The sequence below is a fragment of the Vicugna pacos genome, chromosome 21 (genome assembly GCF_048564905.1).
Source record: "Vicugna pacos chromosome 21, VicPac4, whole genome shotgun sequence".
Taxonomy (NCBI): domain Eukaryota; kingdom Metazoa; phylum Chordata; class Mammalia; order Artiodactyla; family Camelidae; genus Vicugna; species Vicugna pacos.
In genome coordinates, this window is record NC_133007.1 from 11,928,529 (window position 1) to 11,949,979 (window position 21,451).

Below are 21,451 nucleotides of genomic sequence, written 5' to 3' on the forward strand. Positions count from 1 at the left end.
TTCTATTCTCAATGTCAGGACTTAAGAAAAATCTTTGAATTTTATATATCTCCCAAGGTAAGTTATCCCTAGTTTAAAAAAAACCCATAATTTAAAATAATATCATTTGTAGCAAAGAAAAAAATACCTTCAGTTCAGGTTTTTCATCATCTTTTGTAGAAAGATCATCTGCATGCTGAGGAACCAAAACAAATTCTTCACTGTTCAGTGCAGTCACAGAATCCGATGACCCACTAACCTTCTGTAATGAAGCTCTGACCTCCATTTCAGTTCTGTAAACTTCTCTTCCCACATCCACCTGGTCAAAACCACAAGGATTAAGAACAAAAACTACTGAATAAAAACATGAACTATTAAGTACCTGATCAATCTTTGGCCTTGATGGTTCATGCAAAATAGAATTCTGCTGGCTAGATTATCTCAAAGCTAGGGAGGCTCCCTTCTCGGACTGGGCCACATAATGGAAATGTACTCTCTTCACCCTGAGTTTCCAGACTAAAAGAACCATATTGTTCCCCGAAAAACAACCCACCCATATCTCAACTAAAATTTTGGATTACTACTGTTTGGCTCTCTCTCTGTATCCCCTAGAAATACTGGTTTTGTTCTTTTTAATAAATAGAGGAAATAATTAAGCATAATACTAGAAGTGTCTACAAATTCACACACAAATAAAAATATATTCACTGAAATTACTTTATAATTAAATCTAAATGTCTGCAAAAACTTATCAAGACCAACTATTGTACCTTAAAATATTTTTTCTATCTCACTTTAGTTGACTGATTAACACAGAAATCAACACCCTAAGCCATGTATTTTTCTTTTCCATACACATTACCACTTATGTACAGGGAACAACAACAATAAAAACAGGTAGGGGACAAAAAAAAGCTTTCACATTGCATTCATGTAGCAAACGATGTTTCAGTAATTAAATAGCAGCGTGGTTGGTTCTGTTTTCTGGATAGATCTCTACACCACGGAAACTCAACATCCTCTTATCACTTCCAGAAATTCAAATATTCACACAACTAATTTTAACTGAACACATGCACTATATAATAAGACACTACACTCAGCACTGGGGTCACATGAGTGAAGACACAAGTTGCCTCACCTCCTGGAGCTTATATCTAGTGAAGAAGAAGCAAGTGAGCAAATGGGGTAAACCCAACTTATTTTATAGGGTATGAAGAAAAACAAAAGAGGTTGATGCAAAAAGAGCAGCTGTAAAGAGCACAGGAACAACTTTAAATTAGGTGTTAGGAAAGGACTCTCTGAAAGAGGAATATTTGAGCTGAAACCTGAAAGACAAAGAAGAACCATATATTAAACAATCTGCTCAGTAACCAAAGGGGTAATGTGACAGAGAGGCAGGACAAGTAGGCCGGTACTAAAGAACACAGGTCCTCGTAACCATGGTAAGTCTTCTGATTTGTGCCAAAAACTCCCTAAAAATGTTCTTTTTCTCTTTCTAATTAAGTTACTTTGTTCATTGCCTCATATAAATATGGCTGCAATATCTCATTTTGCCATTAGGTGACACTAACACCATTTCTTTTGGGGAAAAAAAAATTACTTCTCCCTTCCAAGTTACACTTCAAAAAATTAATTACTTCCTAATGTTATCAAAAATCAAAGTTTCTAATAATATTAAAATAAATAATACTGCATACTCCAAGGCTAGTTTAATTAGCTAGCCTTCATTTACTTGTTAGGCATATAAACATCCTTCCTTTTTAAAGCCATTCATTCAAGCACAGTCATCAGTCCTCTAAAGGCTTTTCTCATTTTGTGTATTACATGTTTCTGAAAATGCAGTATGTGTTAGAAGCCGTTTTTACCCTTCAGGCTGACTCATGAATCCCCGATTGCCAAGACATCACATATTCCAGGTGTCTTTTTCTGTGGCCTGTCCTTCTCCAAATGCTTTTAGTTGCCACTACTCTACTTGACATCTAAATGTTGGAAATGCCCCAAGTTCAAGTCCTGAGCTTTTTTTCTGATTCCCACCACACATGCTAAGTAATATCTCTCATTGCCATATATTTAAACAGCATCTGTATGCTAAAAGTCTCCTGAATTTCTATCCCAACCCAAATGTCTCCTTGAAATTCCTGATTTTGAATCCAACTCTTCACTTGATACTACCACGTGGAATTCTTACCAGTGTCTGAAATGTGACCCACATGGAATTCCTAATGTCTCCTTCAAAGTTGTTCCTTATTCAGATTTCCCATTTCAGTAAATAACACCACCTTCTACCACAGTTGCTCAAACAAGAGATCTGCATGTTATCCTTATCTTCATTCCTCTCAAGCTATGTTCTCACCCACTTTATAAGCCTCCTAACCCATCTCCTATCTTCCCCTTCCTAATCTACTCTTCACAGAGCTGCCAAAGAAATCTTTTGGAAAATAAGTTGGATTACATTAAAACTCCAGATTAAAATCTTTTCACTAAAATTCAAATAAAATCCAAACTCCTTACCAGGGCTCACAAGGCCTGAAATACACAAGGCCTCTGCCACTTTATCATTACAACTCTTCAGTAACAGAAAGTTCTTTTTCACTTTAGGGTCTTAGCTCTTATCTCCTAGCTTCATATGGCTGACTCCTATAGGTACCAGCTTTCATTCAACCACTCAACAAACATTTAATGAGTCCGTATCACATGACAGAAACTATAATGGGAACTGGAGATTATATGATTAGTAAGATGAGCGCAAGCCCAGTCTTTCTAGAGCTAACATTCTTATGGACGTGATAAATAAGGAAGAAGAAAATAAATCAGGATCACATACTGGAATAAGTACAGCAAAACGTGATGATGAGAAAACAGGAGGCAATATGGGCCCAGTTGACATGCGGACTTAATAAGAATAAGCAAACCACAGAAAGAACAAGGCAGAAATAATTTCAAGTAGAAGAAATAGCAAATAAAAAGGCAAAGATGTAAGTAAAGGCTTACAGGAACGGAAAAGAGGCCAGGATAGCTATATAATGAGTATGGGTGACAATACAGCCGTCCTTCAGTAACCATGGAGGATTGGTTCTAGGACCCGCCACAAACACCAAATCCATGGATGCTCTGAACCACTACATTATATAGTCTCTTCAAGTCTCTTCATCTGTTCCTTGAGACCCAGAGTTGGTATCAACAGAACATCTCTATGCACAGTGAACTTTCTCCACATCTCTCCTCCATCAAAATTTATCTGTCTCTCCCCTCAAAGCTTTCTTCTTAAATAAAGGATAGTTAACCTGATAGTTAATTCTGAATTAGCTTGTTAATGAATACTAATAGTTGCTCAATTTAAATAAGATGTCCATTTTTAACAGAGGTTTTCTTTAGCCCAAGAGAATGTCAGATATTCTGCCAGGCTAACTAGAAATCTATTAGTATATCATATGTAATTTTGTGACCTCTTCAGAACACAGGCCAGCACTTCTCATTCTACTCAGAATTATGACAGCTGTCATTACAAGCATAAAAACTCCTGCCTTGAAGGGCCTTAAGGATACTCTCATAAGTTTGCCTAATGCTACCTTACTGAATTGGGCATTGCTCTGAACTCAATACAAAGATGACATACATGCTTATCAAATTTACACACAAACACAAAAATTTGGGAAAGCAAAGTCAGTATTTTAAAATATTTCTACTGGTAAGTAGTAAGATTTAAAAGAGAAAAGAATAGTCTTTTCAATAAATGTTGTTGGAACAATTAGATATCTACACGGAGAAGAATGAAGCTGGACCCCTACTTCACACCATACCCAAAATTTAATTCAAAATGGATCATAGATGTAAATCTAAGAACTATAACTATAAAACCCTTAGAAGAAAACATAGGAGTAAATATTCATGGACTTGGGTTAAGCAATGGTTTCTAATATGACACCAAAAGCACAAGTGGCAAGAGGAAAAAAACTGATAAATTGGACTACATTGAAATGATACCATGAAGAAAGTAAAAATAAAATCCACAGGTTGGAGAATTTCTGGTCAAGATGATGGAGTGGTAGGACCACAAGCTCACCTCTTCTTGCAACTACAACAAAACCCCAACTGACTGCTAAACAACCATCGAAAAAAAAGACTGGAACCAAGCAAAAAGTTCTTCTTCAACTAGAAACATAAACAGGGAACCAAAGCAGGATGGTAGGACAAGTGTACACGTGATATAATCGAGCCCCAAACCACCTGGGTGGGTGACCCACAAGCTGAAGAATTAAGTCACAGATGCCCTCCAACAGGAGTTAGCCTTCTAAGCCCCATGTCAGGCTCCCCAGCTCGGGTCCCGGCTTTGGGAGGAGGAGGAGACCCCTGGACATCTGGTTTTGAAGGCCAGTGGGACTTCACTCCAGGAGCCCCATGGGACTTGGAGAAACAGAGACTTCATTCTCTTAGGAAGGGTACACAGAATCTCATGTGTGTCAGGTTCAAGGGTAGAGGCAGTGATTTCATCGGAACCTGGGCCAGGCCTGCCTGCTGGTTTTGGAGGGTCTCCTGAGGAGGTAGGGGACGGTTGTGGCTCACTCAGGGGACATTAAAGCTGGTGGCGGACACTCTGGGAGTGTTCATGTACATGAGCTTTCCTGGAGGCTGACATGTTGATTGGATCATTAGACCAAGACCCAGCCCCAGCCAACAGCCTGTAGGGAAGCCTTAGGCCAAACAACGTACAGGGTGGGAACACAGCCCCACCCATCAGCAAACTTTCTAACCCACAAAGGCTTCTAGACATGGCCCTACACATCAGAGATCCAGGACCAAGTTTCACCCAGCAGTGGGCAGGCATTTGCTCCTCCTACCAGGAAACCTGCATAAGCCTCTAGTCCAGTCTCATCCACCAGGGCAGATAACAGAAATAAGAAAAGAATAATCCCAAAGCCTGTGGAAGGAATCCACAAACACAGGCTAGACTCTACACTGGGACTCTACAGGCTGGACTCTGCCTGGACCTTGGGTGACAAGAGAGGAGTGTACTGACAGGACGCATAGGATGTCTCCCACATAAGGCCACCTCTCCAAGGTCAAGAAACTAACCTATCTAAAAATACAAATAGAAAGATAGACAATATGAGGCGGCATAGGAATATCTCCCAGGCCAAGGCATAAAATAAAATCCCGGAAGAAATAAGTAACAAGGAGATAGGCAATTTATTTGAGAGTTTAACGCAATGATGGCAAAGAGGTTCAAAGAACTCAATAGGAGTATAGATGCACAGAGCAAAGTTTTTAGCAAAGAGTTGGAAAATATAAAGAATACCCAAAGTTGAAGCATAAAATCACTGAAATGAATAACACTCTAGAAGGAACCAAGAATAGACTAAATGAGGCAGAAGAACAGATCAATGAACTAGAAAACAGATTAGTAGAAATTACTACTTCAGAACAGAAAAAAGAAAAAAGAATGAAAAGAAATGAGGATAGTTTAAGGGAACTTTGGGACAACATGAAGCAAGCTAATATTTGCATTATAGGAGTCCCAGAAAGAGAAAAGAGAGAGAAAGGACCTGAGAAAATTTTTGGAGAGATAAGAACCAAAAACTTCCCCAACTTAGGAAAGGAAAGAGTCACCCAAGTCCAGGAAATGGAGAAAGTTCCACACAGGATCAATCCAAAAAGGAACACACCAAGGCACATAGTAATCAAATTGACAAAAATTAAGGATGAGGAGAAAATATTAAAATTAGCAAGAGAAAAGCAACAAATAACATGCAAGAGAACTCCCATAAGGTTATTAGCTGATTTTTCAGCAGAAACACTGCAGGGAAGAAGGGAGTGGCATGATATATTTAAAGTGATGAAAGAATATTCTATTCAGCAAGGCTCTTGTTCAGATTTGATGGAGAAATCAAAAGCTTCATAGATAAGCAAAAGCTAAAAGAATTCATCATCACCAAACCAGCTTTACAACAAATGTTGAAGGAACTTCTCTAGTCATCAAACCATAAGAAAAGAGAACAAAAAGAGAAAGGAGGAAAAAAAAAAAAGACCTACATAAGATTGCTATGGCAGTTCGGGGTCTTTCATGGTTCCATAAAATTTTCGAATTGTTTGTTCTAGTTCTGTGAAGAATGTTATGAGTATTTTGACAGGGGTTGCTTAGATTGCTTTGGGTAGCACGGCCATTTTGATAATGTTGATTCTCCCAATCCAAGAGCACAAGATACCTTTCCATTTCTTTGTATCATCTTTAATTTCTTTCATCAACGTTTTACAGTGTTCAGAGCATAGGTAACCTCCTTGATTAGGTTTATTTCTAGGTATTTTGTTATTTTTGATGCAGTGGAAATGTTTATGCCAGTTATAAAATTCTGGTTTTTGAAGTGTAAAAAAAAAAAGTGAATGTACGGCCACAAATGGCTAAATATTCTTCTTTCTTATGGGTGAGTTGTATTCTATTACATATATATATGCTGCATCTTCTTTATCCATTCATCTATTGATGTGCATTTAGGATGCTTCCATATCTTGGCAATTATAAATAATGTTGTTAATAGTGGGGTGTATGTATCTTTTTGAATTAATTCTTATTTTGTGGTTGGCTTTATTCCTTTGATAACTATATAAGTTTAAAAAGTTAAAGCTCTACAGTTTCTTAGAAACAATGAACAGTACATATATACATATTTTAATATGCACAGTATGTGTATATGTATTTACATGCAATAAATTATATGTGCAGTCAAACTGTAACAATTCTACCTAAAAAAATGAAAAATGAAAAAAAAAAAGGCAAAAAAATCCCCCCCCCAAAAAAAATCCACAGGATGAGAAAATACCTGCAAGTCGAGCTGATAAGGACCTGGTATCCAGATTATATGAGGAACTCTCACAAGTCAGTAATAAAAAGACAAACAATTCAACTTCTGGTATCAGCTAAAGAGCATGGAAATCATTGCCTCTGTCCCCAAAACAAGAAAAGGTTGGACAAATTGAAAATCAACAGCTCTTCTTAGATCCATCAGAGAATTGAGGTCACAGGACAAACTGCCATGCCAAATCTGGAGGCAGTCAAGACAGAGACAGTAACTAAGATCTGTTTACCTGAGCAGAAGGCACTGGAGTCATAAATTGAGTACACTTAAACAGTACTTTTGACAAATGGCTGGAAGCTAAGTATGGAATTTGGGTGTGGGAGGTGAGAGTGGACTGTGGAAGGGTGGCTTCAAATTTTTTGCTTATTAAGTTGGTACTTAATAGTAAGTAATAATAAAGAAATTTCTAACATAAGAAAAGAGAAAGCTGGAAAAGCCATACTGATTTTAGACAAGCAGACTTCAGAACTTTATCAGAGAAAAAGAGAGAGATCATATAATAATAGAAGTCAATTCTCCAAGAAGACATAATAATCCTCAATGAGTATGCACCTAACAAGAGAAAATCAAAATACATGAGACAAAAACTGACAGAACTGAAAAGGGAAATAAACAAATTCACTATAATAGTTGGAGACTCCAACATGTCTCTAAAATTGACAGATCTAGCAAGCAGAAAATTAATAAAGATACAGATGACCTGAATAGCACTGTCAGTCAATTTGATCTAATTAACATTTATAAAATACTAATATAACAAAAAAAGAATACATTTTCTTATAGGGAACTTTCACCAAGGGAGACCATATTCAAGGCCATAAAACACTCTGAAAATTTTTTTAAAAAATAAGAATCATACCAATATTATCAAACCATAATAGAATTAAACTAGAAATCAGTAATAGATAGCTTGGAAATTCCAAAATGTTTGGAAATTAATATACTTGTAAATAATCATGAGTCAAAGAAGATGACTCAAGAGAAATTTTAAAATATTTTGAACTAAACAAAAATGAAAATACTACTTAGCAGAAGTCGTGGGATGCAGTAAAAGCAGTACTTAGAAATTTGTTGCATTGAATGCATATACCAGGGAAAAATATCTAAAACCTATAACTTATGCTTCCTTAGGAATCTTAGGAAACTTAAAAAAAAAGATCAGATGAAATTTAAAAAAAAACAGCAATTAATAAAATTGAAACAGGAAAACAATACATAAAAATTTAATAATCAAAACCAAAAGATGGTTCTTTAAAAAGATCTATAAAATTGATAAAATCGCATAATAATCTAGCCAGGCTAAACAAGAAGAAAAGAAGACACAAATTACTAACATCAAAAATGAAAGGTCATCACTACCAATCCCCTGGACATTAACAGGATAATAAAGAAATACTACAAATAATTCTATGCCCACAAATTTGGTGACTTAAATGAACTGGACCAGTTCTTTGAAAGACATGAAGTACTGAACTTCACACCAAGGAAAATAGGTAACCTGAATAGCCCTATATTCTTAAGTAAATTTAACCAACAATACATAATAAGCTTCCAAGAAAGAAAGCACCAGACACAGATGGCTTCACAAGTTAATTCCACCAAACATTTAAGGAAGAAATATCAAGCTTCCACCATTTCTTCCGAGAAATAGGGAAACACTTCCTAACTCATTTTATGAGGCCAGCATTCCGCCAATATCAAAACTAGATTACAAGAAAACTATAGACAAAATATTGCCCATTAATGTATAAAAAGAATTATACCCCTCCAAAAACACCAAAAAAGTTAAATTAAAAAATATTATACCCCATGCATGCGAGACTGGCTTAATGTAATCAAACAAACCAATAAGCTAAAATAAAATCATGACCATGACAATTGATGTAGAAAATCCATTTGACAAAATCCCATACCCATTCATGATAAAAAAAAAAACAAAAACTCTCAGCGATATAATAGATGGTATTTCCTCAAGTTGGTAAAGAACATCTACAAAAAAAAGTAGTTAACATCATACTTAATTATGAGAGACTAAAGAGACTGTACCCCTTCCCCTTAAGACTGAGAAAATGCAATTATGCCCTCTTTCACCACTCTGACTCAACTTCGTAAGAAATAAAAATTACACAGATCAAAAAGGAAGAAATAAAACTGTCTTTATTCACAGATTACATAATCACCTATACAGAAAATTCCAAAGAATCTACCAAAAAACCCTAGAACAGTGAACACAGAAAAGTCACAGGATACCGGGGCAATATACAAAAGTCAACCTCTTCCCTACATACAAAAAATAAACAATTGGAATTAAAAAATTTTTAAGAGCAGTATCATTTTCAGTAGCACCAAAAAGTGAAATACTTTGGTAAAAATCTAACAAAATATCCACAGGATCTGTCAATAGAAACCTACAAAACACTTGTGAAAGAAATTAAGGAAGATTCAAATAAATGCAGAGATACTCAATGTCCATAGACTGGAAAACTCAATATTGTTAAGATACCAATTCTTCCCAACTTGAGTACTTAGATTCAAAAAATAATTTGCTAAGACTGAATAAACAAACTGAGCACTCAGCTAGCTGCACAAGGACAGGGATAATGTCTCTTTTTATTTTATTCATCAACACACCCCCAGTACAGTGCTGACATACAGTATGGGCTCAATAAACATCAGTTAAATAAAGTCAGTTATTTTGGATATAGCAGGTTGCACTCCTGTATCAGGTAGGAAGTTTTACTGATGGATTCTAAAGTCATTTAATCTTAAGATTCTCATTCTATATGATGTGTAGAAGAATTCCATTCCAACAAGTCAATTCAAAATATAATTTGCTAAGTCTACTATTATGCAACAGTATGCTATGCAAAATGTTACTTTCTCCTTATATACAGTGACCTGCTATTATTTCAAATCAAAAGAAATAGCAGTTGGAAAATTTTCTGGAGTCTTTTAAATAATATGGAGTTCACTGTTCTGTAAACTCAAAACTAACATGTTTCAACTCAGCATATAAGACAGAGCAGCGCATAAAAGCAAAACTGCTTTTAAAAGCATTTATATAAAGACTGCCCTATTATAACCCAAAAATTAGAATGTAAAATCTGACAAAGGAATTTTACGTCTCTTCAGGCACAGAAGGACGGACAGACAGAGACAGACACACACACATACACACACACCCCCCAGGACTAGGAACTACTCAAGGCATAAACATTTTTATTTTTAGGGCATTTTAAAAGTATATGAGAATAAGAAAACTGATCAGTGCCACAGAAAATCTGATAAATGTTTCTTCTATTCATCCTCTTCTACCCTCCTCTGAACCCAAAGGAGTTTAATAAATTGGTAGACTTGAATAACTTAAGCACACACTTATTCTCCACACCTATAGTAATTCTGTCTAATGAAATAGCTTTTACTTCTTACTTTAATGCCACATCAATTTTGTCAAATGAGCAGTATGATATCTAAATTAACACCTCACTTGGAAGCCTAAAACTACAATTTCACGTGTACAAGAAACAGTAAAACATTCAGCAAAGTCTAACTGGAAGTTAGACTTCTCAAAATAACCAAACACATTCAAAAGTATAAAATCGTGATGTACATGGTCCAATTTCTTTCTGTGCCAAATGTGGTTAGCCTGCTTCTTGCTTTTAGATTATGTGCTTGTACCTACTCATTTTCAAGTGACTCCTGAACTAAAATAGAAAACTGAATATATGAGTGTGAGTCAAAACAGTATAATCTGGGAAGATAATTAGGCATGAAAATTAGAATAACTATAGTAGACCCATTACAATAGTGGAAACAGGAAATATTCTTAGTCTACAAAAAGAAAATGAGGATAAATAATTTAAAACATCATTTACCAACCATAATCCTTCTGTGCTTTAAAGAACTGAGTCACTCCTGGGAAAAAACGACTATGACCTATGTTTACTAAATAGTCCATCCAACATTCTACTTCTCAGGCAAGAGCCACACCAGTAGTTGGGTATGTATGCATGCATGTGTGCCCCTGCCCCTGAAAAAGGCATGAAAGAACCTTATTAATTCACATTAATTTAGTGGATACCTATTTATATTTGTCTAGTAATAATCTCCAAACCTTTTTTTCTGAGAATAAGCCTTCCCTCTACTCAAACCACATAGCTTTTATAGAAACCTCAACCCTACGGCCAAAGAGATCCAAAGGTGGACACTGAATCCAAACTAGACCAATGAACCTAATCCCTTTCTATCAATTATTTTTGAATAATCACAGTTAAATTGAGTTCCTGTCACATGAAGCATACTAATCCTAACAAAATTATATGCTAGAAAAAAAGATGTACAAGATAAATTTTAACAGGTTGCAGATGGCCATATGGTTTCATGTAGTGCTTGTGAAAACAAAAATCTAGATGAAGGAAAACAAGAGAACCTGAAAATTTGACAATAATTTCCCAGATAAACAGTATAGTGGGTGTGATGAAGAAAAAAAAAATAAGTAGAGAAAAGACTTATCTGAAATAATTACATAAAAAAAGGATAATACAAGTGATGCTTACAATCAAAGGATGGTTTAAAAGGCAAAGAAGAACGTTTTATAACCAAAATAGGAAACCATCATAGTACACAGGGGAATTTTAAATAGTAGGCACATTATGATTGTTGCTACGTAATATTCCCATGTCACAAAAACGGGCTGCAAAACAGGAAAAAATTTTTATTTAAAAAATCTCTATTAGGATGGTGAGATGTGAAGGTGACTGTGGTGGATCCGATTACTGCTACCAATTTTTTACTCCCTCCCATTACAGAATTGTACATTAATGCTTCTTGCCATGTTGACTTTGTAATGTCTCCAATTAGAGTAAGTCAAACATGTACAGATAAATGTTTGGTTTTTAATTTACATTCAAATAACTAGAGATTAAAATCTAACAAACTAAGTACAAAAAGGTATAAATTTTTCCCATCAGGAATAGAAACTGTTACTTAAGCCAGCTAACTCTGCCAATTTGCCAAAGAGTAAGATGTCACACATGTATTTAACATTCTAGGAAAACCAGATTGTTAGCTAACACCTACGTAAGAGCTTATATAAAAACATCTCAAGTACCTATTTTAGTTTGATTTTTCTCTCGCTTCTTACTCTTACTTGCCACAAAATCTCAAATTCTTAATAAAAATAAATGTTAATTAAAATAGTTTACATTCATTATCTTCTCTTTAGATAAAGAAACACTTGGATTAAAAAGTATAACCCTCACATCCGTTTGCTATGAATAAATCACCATCAGTCTGAATCTAAGAAAATACTTTTTCATAACCAATGATTCTAAGAATAGCAATTACATCTTTAAGTGTTAAATACATAAATAAAAGTGGGAGAGGAAGGTTAAATTGGCCTCACAATAATGGAAGAATATACTATTCAGGAACTAATGAACAGAATTGACCGTTTAAATAAAGGAAGATGCTTTGGAACTGAGGAATAATGTATGAATAAAATTCCTTCTAAGATATGTGACTCAAGACCCTATTGGTCATGCAGGTAAAAGAACATGAAATTCAGGTCTAATAAAGTCCCACAATCTTTAGTGTTTATATTAAAGGCACTGATTTTTGTTTCTACTTTACTTAGTAGTAAGAATTTTAAAATATTACTATTATGCCATTAATTCTCATTGCAATGTAAAGCACACAGTTGATGATCACAAAATTTCATTTCCTTCTTGATTACTATAAATATTTTCATTTTGGAAAGACTTATTTTTATGTAACCTAAACAATCACTTTAATAAATCAAAGTACTATGCTAGATTTGAGTTAAAAATTCACCTACTTAAAAAAAAAAAGTTCACCTGTTCTAAATTTGCTCTTATTAAGTCCTTGAAGCTAAGAATTATTTACTGTCTCTCCCACTCTAAAAACCAAAAGTAATATCACAGTCTGAAAAGTCACTGTAGGACTGGTGTAGTACGTTAAATAACTCCGTAATTATCTAGACAACAATGTGTTTATTACTTCATGAAACTTAAAAGGCCTTTCCTTCTCTGTGTGTTATAAACAAGATCTAAATCATGTATACGATGGATTCATGTATACATCTTCATCATTACACCACAATTACAGCATCTTAGATAAGGAAAAGCACCAATTATTTATTAAGAACCATTCAATCAATTTGTAGTCTCCAGATATACCCAACACCTTAGTACTTCTCAAGAACAGGCAAAGGAATCCCAAATATGGATAGGGAGAAGAGAAACAGGACAACTCGTAATAAATATCTGTGTTCTGAAAAAGATGTTTCGCTGATTTTAATACACATACCCAACCACTGTAAATATGCCCACCTGGAGGACTTATGATATGGAACTTTCTTATCTAATGTATACAGTATCCATTCAACTAATAATTATTAGGTATATCTTCTGTGACAGGAACCACGGCAAACACTGAAAATACATTCATATAATATGGGGTTCTGTACTCCCCAGGAAAAGGTGCCAAATATGTGCCCAGAACTCCAAGAATATCTATACAACATAGATGACAACAGATTTTTAAAAAGCAAGAGACCAGCAGTACTGTGTTATGCTTAAGAAACAGGTAATCAAGCAGTATGGTAATGAAAGGAGTTATCTGTGTGCATCAGAGGGGTTATTTGTGAATAAGCAAAATTAAGAAGGAAACAAATTCTGTGGTTTTTCAAAGTAGATTAAGTGGAGCATTGAGGAATTCTTTCTCCCACTGACCACTATGGGTGAGCTGGGGCAGTGTCTGAGTTTGGAACTAAACCGACTTACAAGAGTTCAAGCTCACTGAAATACTGAGAGAAGGATATTAGAGCCTAACTGTTAAGAATTCAACCAATAGAGTCAGACACACAGACACACCTGGGTTTAATCTTGTTTCCACCATTTACAACCTTTATGACCTTACGTAAGTAAATCTCTCTAAACTTCATATAGTTTAAAACAGAAGAAATAATAATATTCACCTTAGAGTTGTTAGAAAAGATCAAATAATATGATATATGTAAAACCACTTGTCACTTTGCTTGGTACATTTTTAAAAATTGAATATGTATTAGTGATTATCATTTATTGCTCTTTTCTATTACACAGTGAACTCTGCATCAGTCATTGCAGGGGCTGTAGCAGTATTACCTTCCCCTCATTTTATTTGAAGATTTAGTTTGATCCACATCCATCTCTTTTTACACATCTCAAGTTTTACCTTATGCTATGACCAATACTGTGCTAGCAGAGACCTTCCAGTATAAAAATGAGCAGAGAAAAAAAACCTCATATCCAAAAAGGTACCACAGTTCAAATTATGAACGCTAAGTTGAACAAAGAAAGCAAATTTCCTCTGAAATAGACTTACTGAAAGATACAGGAAAACATTTATAAAATTTCTAATTGATGCTCTTGGGACAATTCAAGAGACAAGTATATATAAATGAAATTATAGCAGGAAGTTATGAAGGGGAAACAATCTAAGATTAGGAAAATTGCACAGAGACAAAATAACAAGATTACCAAAGAAAAAACCACAGCAGATATGGCCAACAGATTAGATATTTCTTCAGTAGTTCAAATTAATAAAGATTAAAAAAACTCAAAAATTCTTCCCAGATAGGATAAAAGGTTTACGAAATATAAATGCCAAGAGAAATATGAAGATCAGATCCAAAAGAGGCCATCTAAATTAAAAAATAATAATTGCAGAAGAAAACAGAACTGGAGTGAGAACAGTAATGCTGAAGCCAATAATAATAATTCTTGTACTATTTCTTAGCATTTTACATATTACAGATGAGTAAACTAATGCACAGAAAGGTTTAAAACCTTGCCCAAAAACACTAGGATCATAGGAAGAACTGGAAACCAAGTAACCTGCTCCTCAGTTTGTGGCCTTAAACCACTATACTATGTCCCTCAAAAAATTATTAGAAGGAAATTTTTCTAAGCTGAAAGGAAACCTGAATCTGGACATCTAAATACTTTGAGTACACAAGGAAAAATTAATTAAAACATGCTAACATCAAGATATAGACTAGTTCAAAAAAAAAAAAAAACAATTCTAGAGAAAAAAAGGAGAATTATCTACACAAAGGAAAAGAGGGGAGGAGGGTTGGGAAGACCAAGGGGAGTCGATTAATCTCAGACTTAACCTTTTCCTCTGGAAAATAAAAAGTCAATTATAATAATGCAAACAAGCTTTCACAGGGAAAAACAGATCAAAACTCAAGAAACAGAGTGGAAAGGTATAGCTCAAGTAGTAGAGTGCATACACAAAATCCTGGGTTCAATCCCAAGTATCTCCTCTAAAAATAAATATATAAGCCTAATTACCTCCCCACCAAAACAATTTCAATTATTTAATTTTTTTTTTAAATTCAAAAAACAAAGATCACAACCCATACTTATACACATTCAAGACCAAGTATTTCTCAACTGGAAAAGAACTCAGAAAATAGATCATTCATATAATATATTCTTCCTGAAAATAATTACCCAAATACTACAAAAAAACAGTCATCAGAACAGCATGGTATTGGCACAAAAACAGACATATGGATCAATGGAACAGAATAGAGAGCCCAGAAATAAACCCACATACCTACAGTCAATTAATCTTCGACAAAGGAGACAAAATATACAATAGAGAAAAGACAGTCTCTTCATCAAGCAGTGTTGGGAAAGCTGGATAGCTGTGTGCAAATCAGTGAAGTTAGAACACTCCCTTACATCATACACAAAAATAAACTCAAAATGGCTTAAAGACTTAAGTGTAAGACTTCACACTATAAACCTCCTAGAACATACATAGGCAAAATACTTTGACATAAATCTTATCAATGTTCTCCTAAGGCAGTCTACCCAGGCAATGGAAATAAAAAAAATACAGATGGAACCTAATCAAACTTATATGCTTTTGCACAGCAAAGGAATCCAAAACAAAACAAAAAGACACTACAGAATGGGAGAAAATATTTGCAAATAATGTGACTCATAAGGGCTTAATTTCCAAAATATATAAATAGCTCATACAACTCAATAACAAGAAACAAACAACCCAATACAAAAATGGGCAGAAGACCTAAATAGACACTTCTCCAAAGACATCCAGATGGCCAATAGGCACATGAAAAAAATGTTCAACATTGCTAATTGTTAGAGAAATGCATATCAAAACTACAATGATGCATCACCTCACACCAGACAGAATGGCCATCACCAAAAAGACTATAAATAATAAATACTAAAGAGGGTGTGGAGAAAAGGAAACCCTCCTACAGACACTGTTGGTGGGACTGTAAATTAGTGCAGCCACTATGGAAAATAGTATAGAGGTTCCTTAAAAAACAAAAAGAGACTTACCATATGATCTAGCAATCCCACTCCTGGGCATATATCCAAAGAAAATTATAATTCGAAAAAACACAAGCACCCAATGTTCATAGCAACAATATTTACAATAGCCAAGACATGGAAACAACCTAAATGCCCATCAACAGATGACTGAATAAAGAAGATGTGGTATGTATACCCAATGGGATACTACTCAGCCATAAAAAAGAATTAAATAATGCCATCTGCAGCAACATGGATGGGCCTAGAGATTATCATATTAAGTGAAGTCAGTCAGACAAACAGAGATAAATATCATATCACTTATACGTGGAATCTAAAAGAAAAATGATACAAATTCTATTTACAAACCAAAAAGAGACTCAGACATAGAAAACAATCTATGGTTACCAGAGGGGAAAGGGCAAGGAAGCATAAATTAGGAGTTGAGGATTAACAAACACATATTACTATATACAAAATAAACAACAAGGACCTACTGTATAGCACAGGGAATTACATTCAATTTCTTGTAATGACACATAATGGAAAAGAATCTGAAATGAAAAAAAAAATATATGTATGTACATGTATAACTGAATCACTTTGCTGTACTCCTGAAAAGAACATTGTAAATCAAGTATACTTCAATAAAAATGTTTTCAAAAATACAATGAAACTAAGTATCAATCACAGTTTATATCAAGTAGAGTGGACTCCAACTGCTCATTTATTGTTAAACATTCCCCAACCTTGACTAGAACATAAGATATTTTTGGTGCACTGCTCCTTCCTCAGCACCTAAGAATGTCTGACACATGGTACACACTAAATAAATATGCACTGAAAGAACAAAATTAAAAGACACTGAACACTTGGGGCAATAAAGGTATCAAAGCTATAATCACGAATTGTTTAATATGCAAAAAATGATAATATTACATATCAAAATTTTACTGGTCTTATTCCAGAATACCTTTACAGTAATATTATTGTACAAACTACCACAATCTGAAAGTGTTAACTGAAAAACTGTTAAAACTAATAAGATATTTCAGAAAAATAACAGCTCTTAGGACACTAAGCACACAAAATAAGTGCTAGTCATTATTACAGATGCTTCTCTACTTTCACATATTTCATAGTTTTATACTTTATGTATTGACACTCTCAGCCTGCCTTTCTTATGCCAAATGCAGTAATTTACATCCACAAGGCAAAGATTATTTCCTGTTCTTCTATGGTGACATCATCTGTCCAGAGGAAAAAGGCCAGATCTCCTCTGCAGCAGTGCCCATCAAGTAGAATCCCTACCCTCACCACTACCAAGAACAGGTGTGTGATCCCATCCAAAGGCTTCCTAGACCACCAGGCAGTAAGAAAGTGAGTGGGCCTCCTTCCCCCAGGGGCCCTGAGTCTCCAGAAAGAATTTCAATCAGCTACAGGGTTTTCCTCAGCCTAAAAGCAGTATCTGGCTGTTATATAGAGCTTTCACACTTTCTGAGCTATGTATAAATAGGATATATTCATTCTCCTACCACCCACCGACACACACACACACATAAATCAATCATGTTACTACTAGACATTTAATTTTTAAACATTTTCTCAAATATAGTCTCTGTGAAGATGGGAGATTATTATTATTAAGCAAACTTGCCAGATATAAAATACATTAATTCAATAGCATTCTTTTAGGCCAGCTGTATCTAATTACTCTACACCAAAAAGGAGGTGGGTGGAACCCATTCATGATAGCCAGTAAAATAAGTGTCTAAGAATAAATTTCTTACATATACAGACTTATACAAAAAATAATAGTAAACTCTACTGAAGCCCAAAAAACTCCAACAAGTAAAGATAATGTTTCATAATAGTAGAATTCAAAAAACAGACCACCAGGGGGGTGGAGGGTGGGAAGGGATAGACTGGGATTTCAAAATTGTAGAATAGATAAACAAGATTACACTGTATAGCACAGGGAAATATACACAAAATGTTATGATAACTCACAGAGAAAAAAATGTGACAATGAGTGTGTATATGTCCATGAATGACTGAAAAATTGTGCTGAACACTGGAATTTGACACAACATTGTAAAATGATTATAAATCAATAAAAAATGCTTTAAAATTTTAAAAAAAAAAACAGACCACTATGTAACTACACATTGTAAAGACGCCAGTTCCCCCAAGTTGATTTACAGGCTCAATAAAATTCCATCAAAATTTTAAAAAGAAGTTCTTGTGAAATTTAAAATAACCTAAGCTTTAGGATTGTGGTTAAGGGCATGAACTCTAAAGCCAGACTGCCTGGGTTTGAATCCTGGTTCCTCAGGTTAATGTAATCTCAAACTAAGTATTAAACCTATCTGCATCTCAATTTTTGCATCTCTAAAATCATGATATAACATCAACATCATTGGGCTGTTATGAGGACAGAATGTGCCAGTACATGTTAAAAAAAAAAAAAACTGACCCACAGTATGCACTCCGTAAATATAAGATGGGACCAATATTGAAAAGAAAACATGGTGGGGAAATAATCAGCAAAATGTGGGGAAGAGGAGAAGGTATATAACAAGACAGAAGTTAGATTCATTAAAATTATGTAATACTAGTATAAGAAATCACAGGCAAATTGAAGAAACTGAACAGAGAATTCAAAACCCTAAAATAAGAATCTGGTAGAGGATAAAAGTAGCATGTTACAAATCACTGGTGAAAGAACAAGTTTATCCAAAATATTAGTGGAAGGAGGAATTATCCAATAAAAGGCGGTGGGACAACTATCAGGGAAAAAATTGAATTTGATCATTTAATCCCTACCTGAAACCAAACTCCAAATAAATGTTAAAAGGATTTTGGTTCTTTAGGGGGTCGGAAGGGATAGATTGGGATTTCAAAATCTGTAGATACTGACAGGCATATGCAGGATACATAAACAAGATTATACCGTCCAGAACAGGGAAATATATACAAGATCTTGTGGTAGCTCACAGCGAAAAAAAAATGTGACAATGAATATATGTATATTCATGTATAAATGAAAAATTGTGCTCTACACTGGAATTTGACACAACATTGTAAAATGACCATAACTCAATAAAAAAAAAGGGTAAAAAATAAAAAATAAAGGATTTTGGCTCTTTGTTAAATGAATAGGGAGAAAAAAAAAAACCCTGACTATTTCTGGTTTCAAGATGGGGAAGAACTAAGCACAATGCAAAGGAAGAAATCATAAAGAAAAAGACAAATAAACCTAACTTCATAAAAAGTTAAGACTTCTGTATATCAAATAACCTGAGCAAAATTTAAAGGCAAAAGTTTGAAACATGACAAAATGGTATTATTCTAAATATATAATAAGCTGTTAGAAATAAATAAGAAAAAGATGAATACTCCAATAAAAAATGAAATAAAGGACATAATGACCAATAAACATTAATTTTTTTAGCATCCTTTCTCTCTCTCCCCCAACTATATAACAGCCCCAGTCCCTAGTGTCTGGAGTGGGGAGGAAAGCATACAGATGGAAGGAGGGCCTTCTCTAATGAATTCTAAGCCAATTAATTTAATACCTTTTACTTTAACACTTTGTTTCAAGAGGGGCACTAAGTCTTTAGCCAATGAACACAGCATTTTCAGGAAAGAATATAAGAACTTAACTGCCTCATCAGATTAAATCACAAGAGAACGGACTAGAGAGGAGAGAGAAGCTATCCTCCCTCTGGACAGTATGGCATATAGACATGAGGCCTATAGGAAAACTCAGGTATCAGGGAAAGGGCAAAGAATGGTTCTAAATGAAGTGAAAACGTTTTTACTTCACTAGAAGCTAAAGAACCTGAAGAGACATACTTTGCAGTTAATGAGATAATTACATTTTAGTTTTTATCAAAAATAACAGTAAACTGGAAAATAACACTTAAAATACTTTTCAGAGAACCAGTCACTAAGACATATAATAGGCTAGACAAATAAAGCAGATAAAGCTAAATTCTATACCTATGGTTGATCTCTATCTACTTGTATAAAAAAAGTTACATAAACACATACTTTCATTGTCCAGGTAAAGTAAATGTTTGAAAATTATAATGTCCTGTACAAATCTTACTGAAATTGTTCAGATGGAAAGAGAGGTAAAGTTTCTCTAGGAATGAACATAATTTTTTTAAAGACCTACAGCAGTTTATAAAATGCCTGCATGACAGTATTATGAGTTGCTAGGTAAGAAAAATAATCATCTTTATCTGGCCAAAAAAAATAATTTTTATATTAAAACTTAACTAGTCATGCAAGAGGAAGGAGTAAATAATTAAGTTATGAAAAAAATACATCACTGTCAAAAAACAGCAATTATTCAGCTTTGTGGCAAAGTCATCCAGAATGATAGTTTATCTTCTCTTATTCTGAAATAGAATAAAAATGAAATTAATACAGAAATAAATGTTGGAGAACTTCTTGAAGCTGATAAGTTTCTTCCAAAAAGATCCAGCTATTAGAATTTATGAGCACCAGCAACTAATGTGAAAAAACCAGATGATCAACTACTCTAAACTGAAATGAAGCAGAACTCTAAACAACAAAAAAGTCACAGGTAAGCCCAAAGACAAAATAGGTTTTCCTGAAGGTAGTAAAGAAAATGAGAGGAAAGTTAAACGAAATATGATAAAAGATACCTTTCTTTAAAATGTTTACTCCACCTGGGATTAGACAGTGGTGCACAACTTTGTGGATATACTAAAAACCACCAAATGTTCACTTTAAAATAGTGAGTTTTATGGTGAATTTTACCTCAAAAAAAAATCATTATAACTGACATTTATATGCAAAATCTTCCAAGATAAAGAAATACATGCAAATGACTGTTACTCATCAGAAATTTTGTGTTTAGCAAGAATCTACTATTAAACTGTACTTTCTATATCTTCCAAGATTTCTCTTCTCAAAAAAAAAAGAGGGAGGGAGGTATAAGTGCATATTTTGTCTCCCTAATAAGCCATGAGATTTGAATACCTTAATGGGCAAGTAAACTCTTTGCTAACATTCTCTCTAAATAGTCTCTATATCTGAGAATCTTGTGAGAGTCTGTTAGTTTCAGTTTAGAGTGGCCGATCACCTGGTTTGTTCACATTAGTCACTACTGCTCAGTCAATTCTAACAGGTGGATCCTCTCATGTGGGAAAACTACTCATGCCTTTGCAGATCTAAGCTGGGAGCTGTGCTGCCTGACCCCACTGACAGCTACAGTTACGTTCA

The 21,451-nt window shown here is 34.4% G+C and overlaps 1 protein-coding gene across 5 annotated transcripts in view; it reads right to left on the minus strand.

The window, feature by feature from the left end:
* The window catches only part of RABGAP1L (RAB GTPase activating protein 1 like), a 569,757-nt gene that overhangs the window by 512,285 nt on the left and 36,021 nt on the right, over positions 1 to 21,451 (minus strand). For all 5 annotated transcript variants that reach the window (XM_031688779.2, XM_072946070.1, XM_031688780.2 and 2 more), the window contains exon 2: positions 128 to 298. In XM_031688779.2, coding sequence (XP_031544639.1) covers positions 128 to 265 — 138 coding nt within the window. In that variant the 5' untranslated portion in view covers positions 266 to 298. The remainder of the gene's footprint in view (positions 1 to 127; positions 299 to 21,451) is intronic.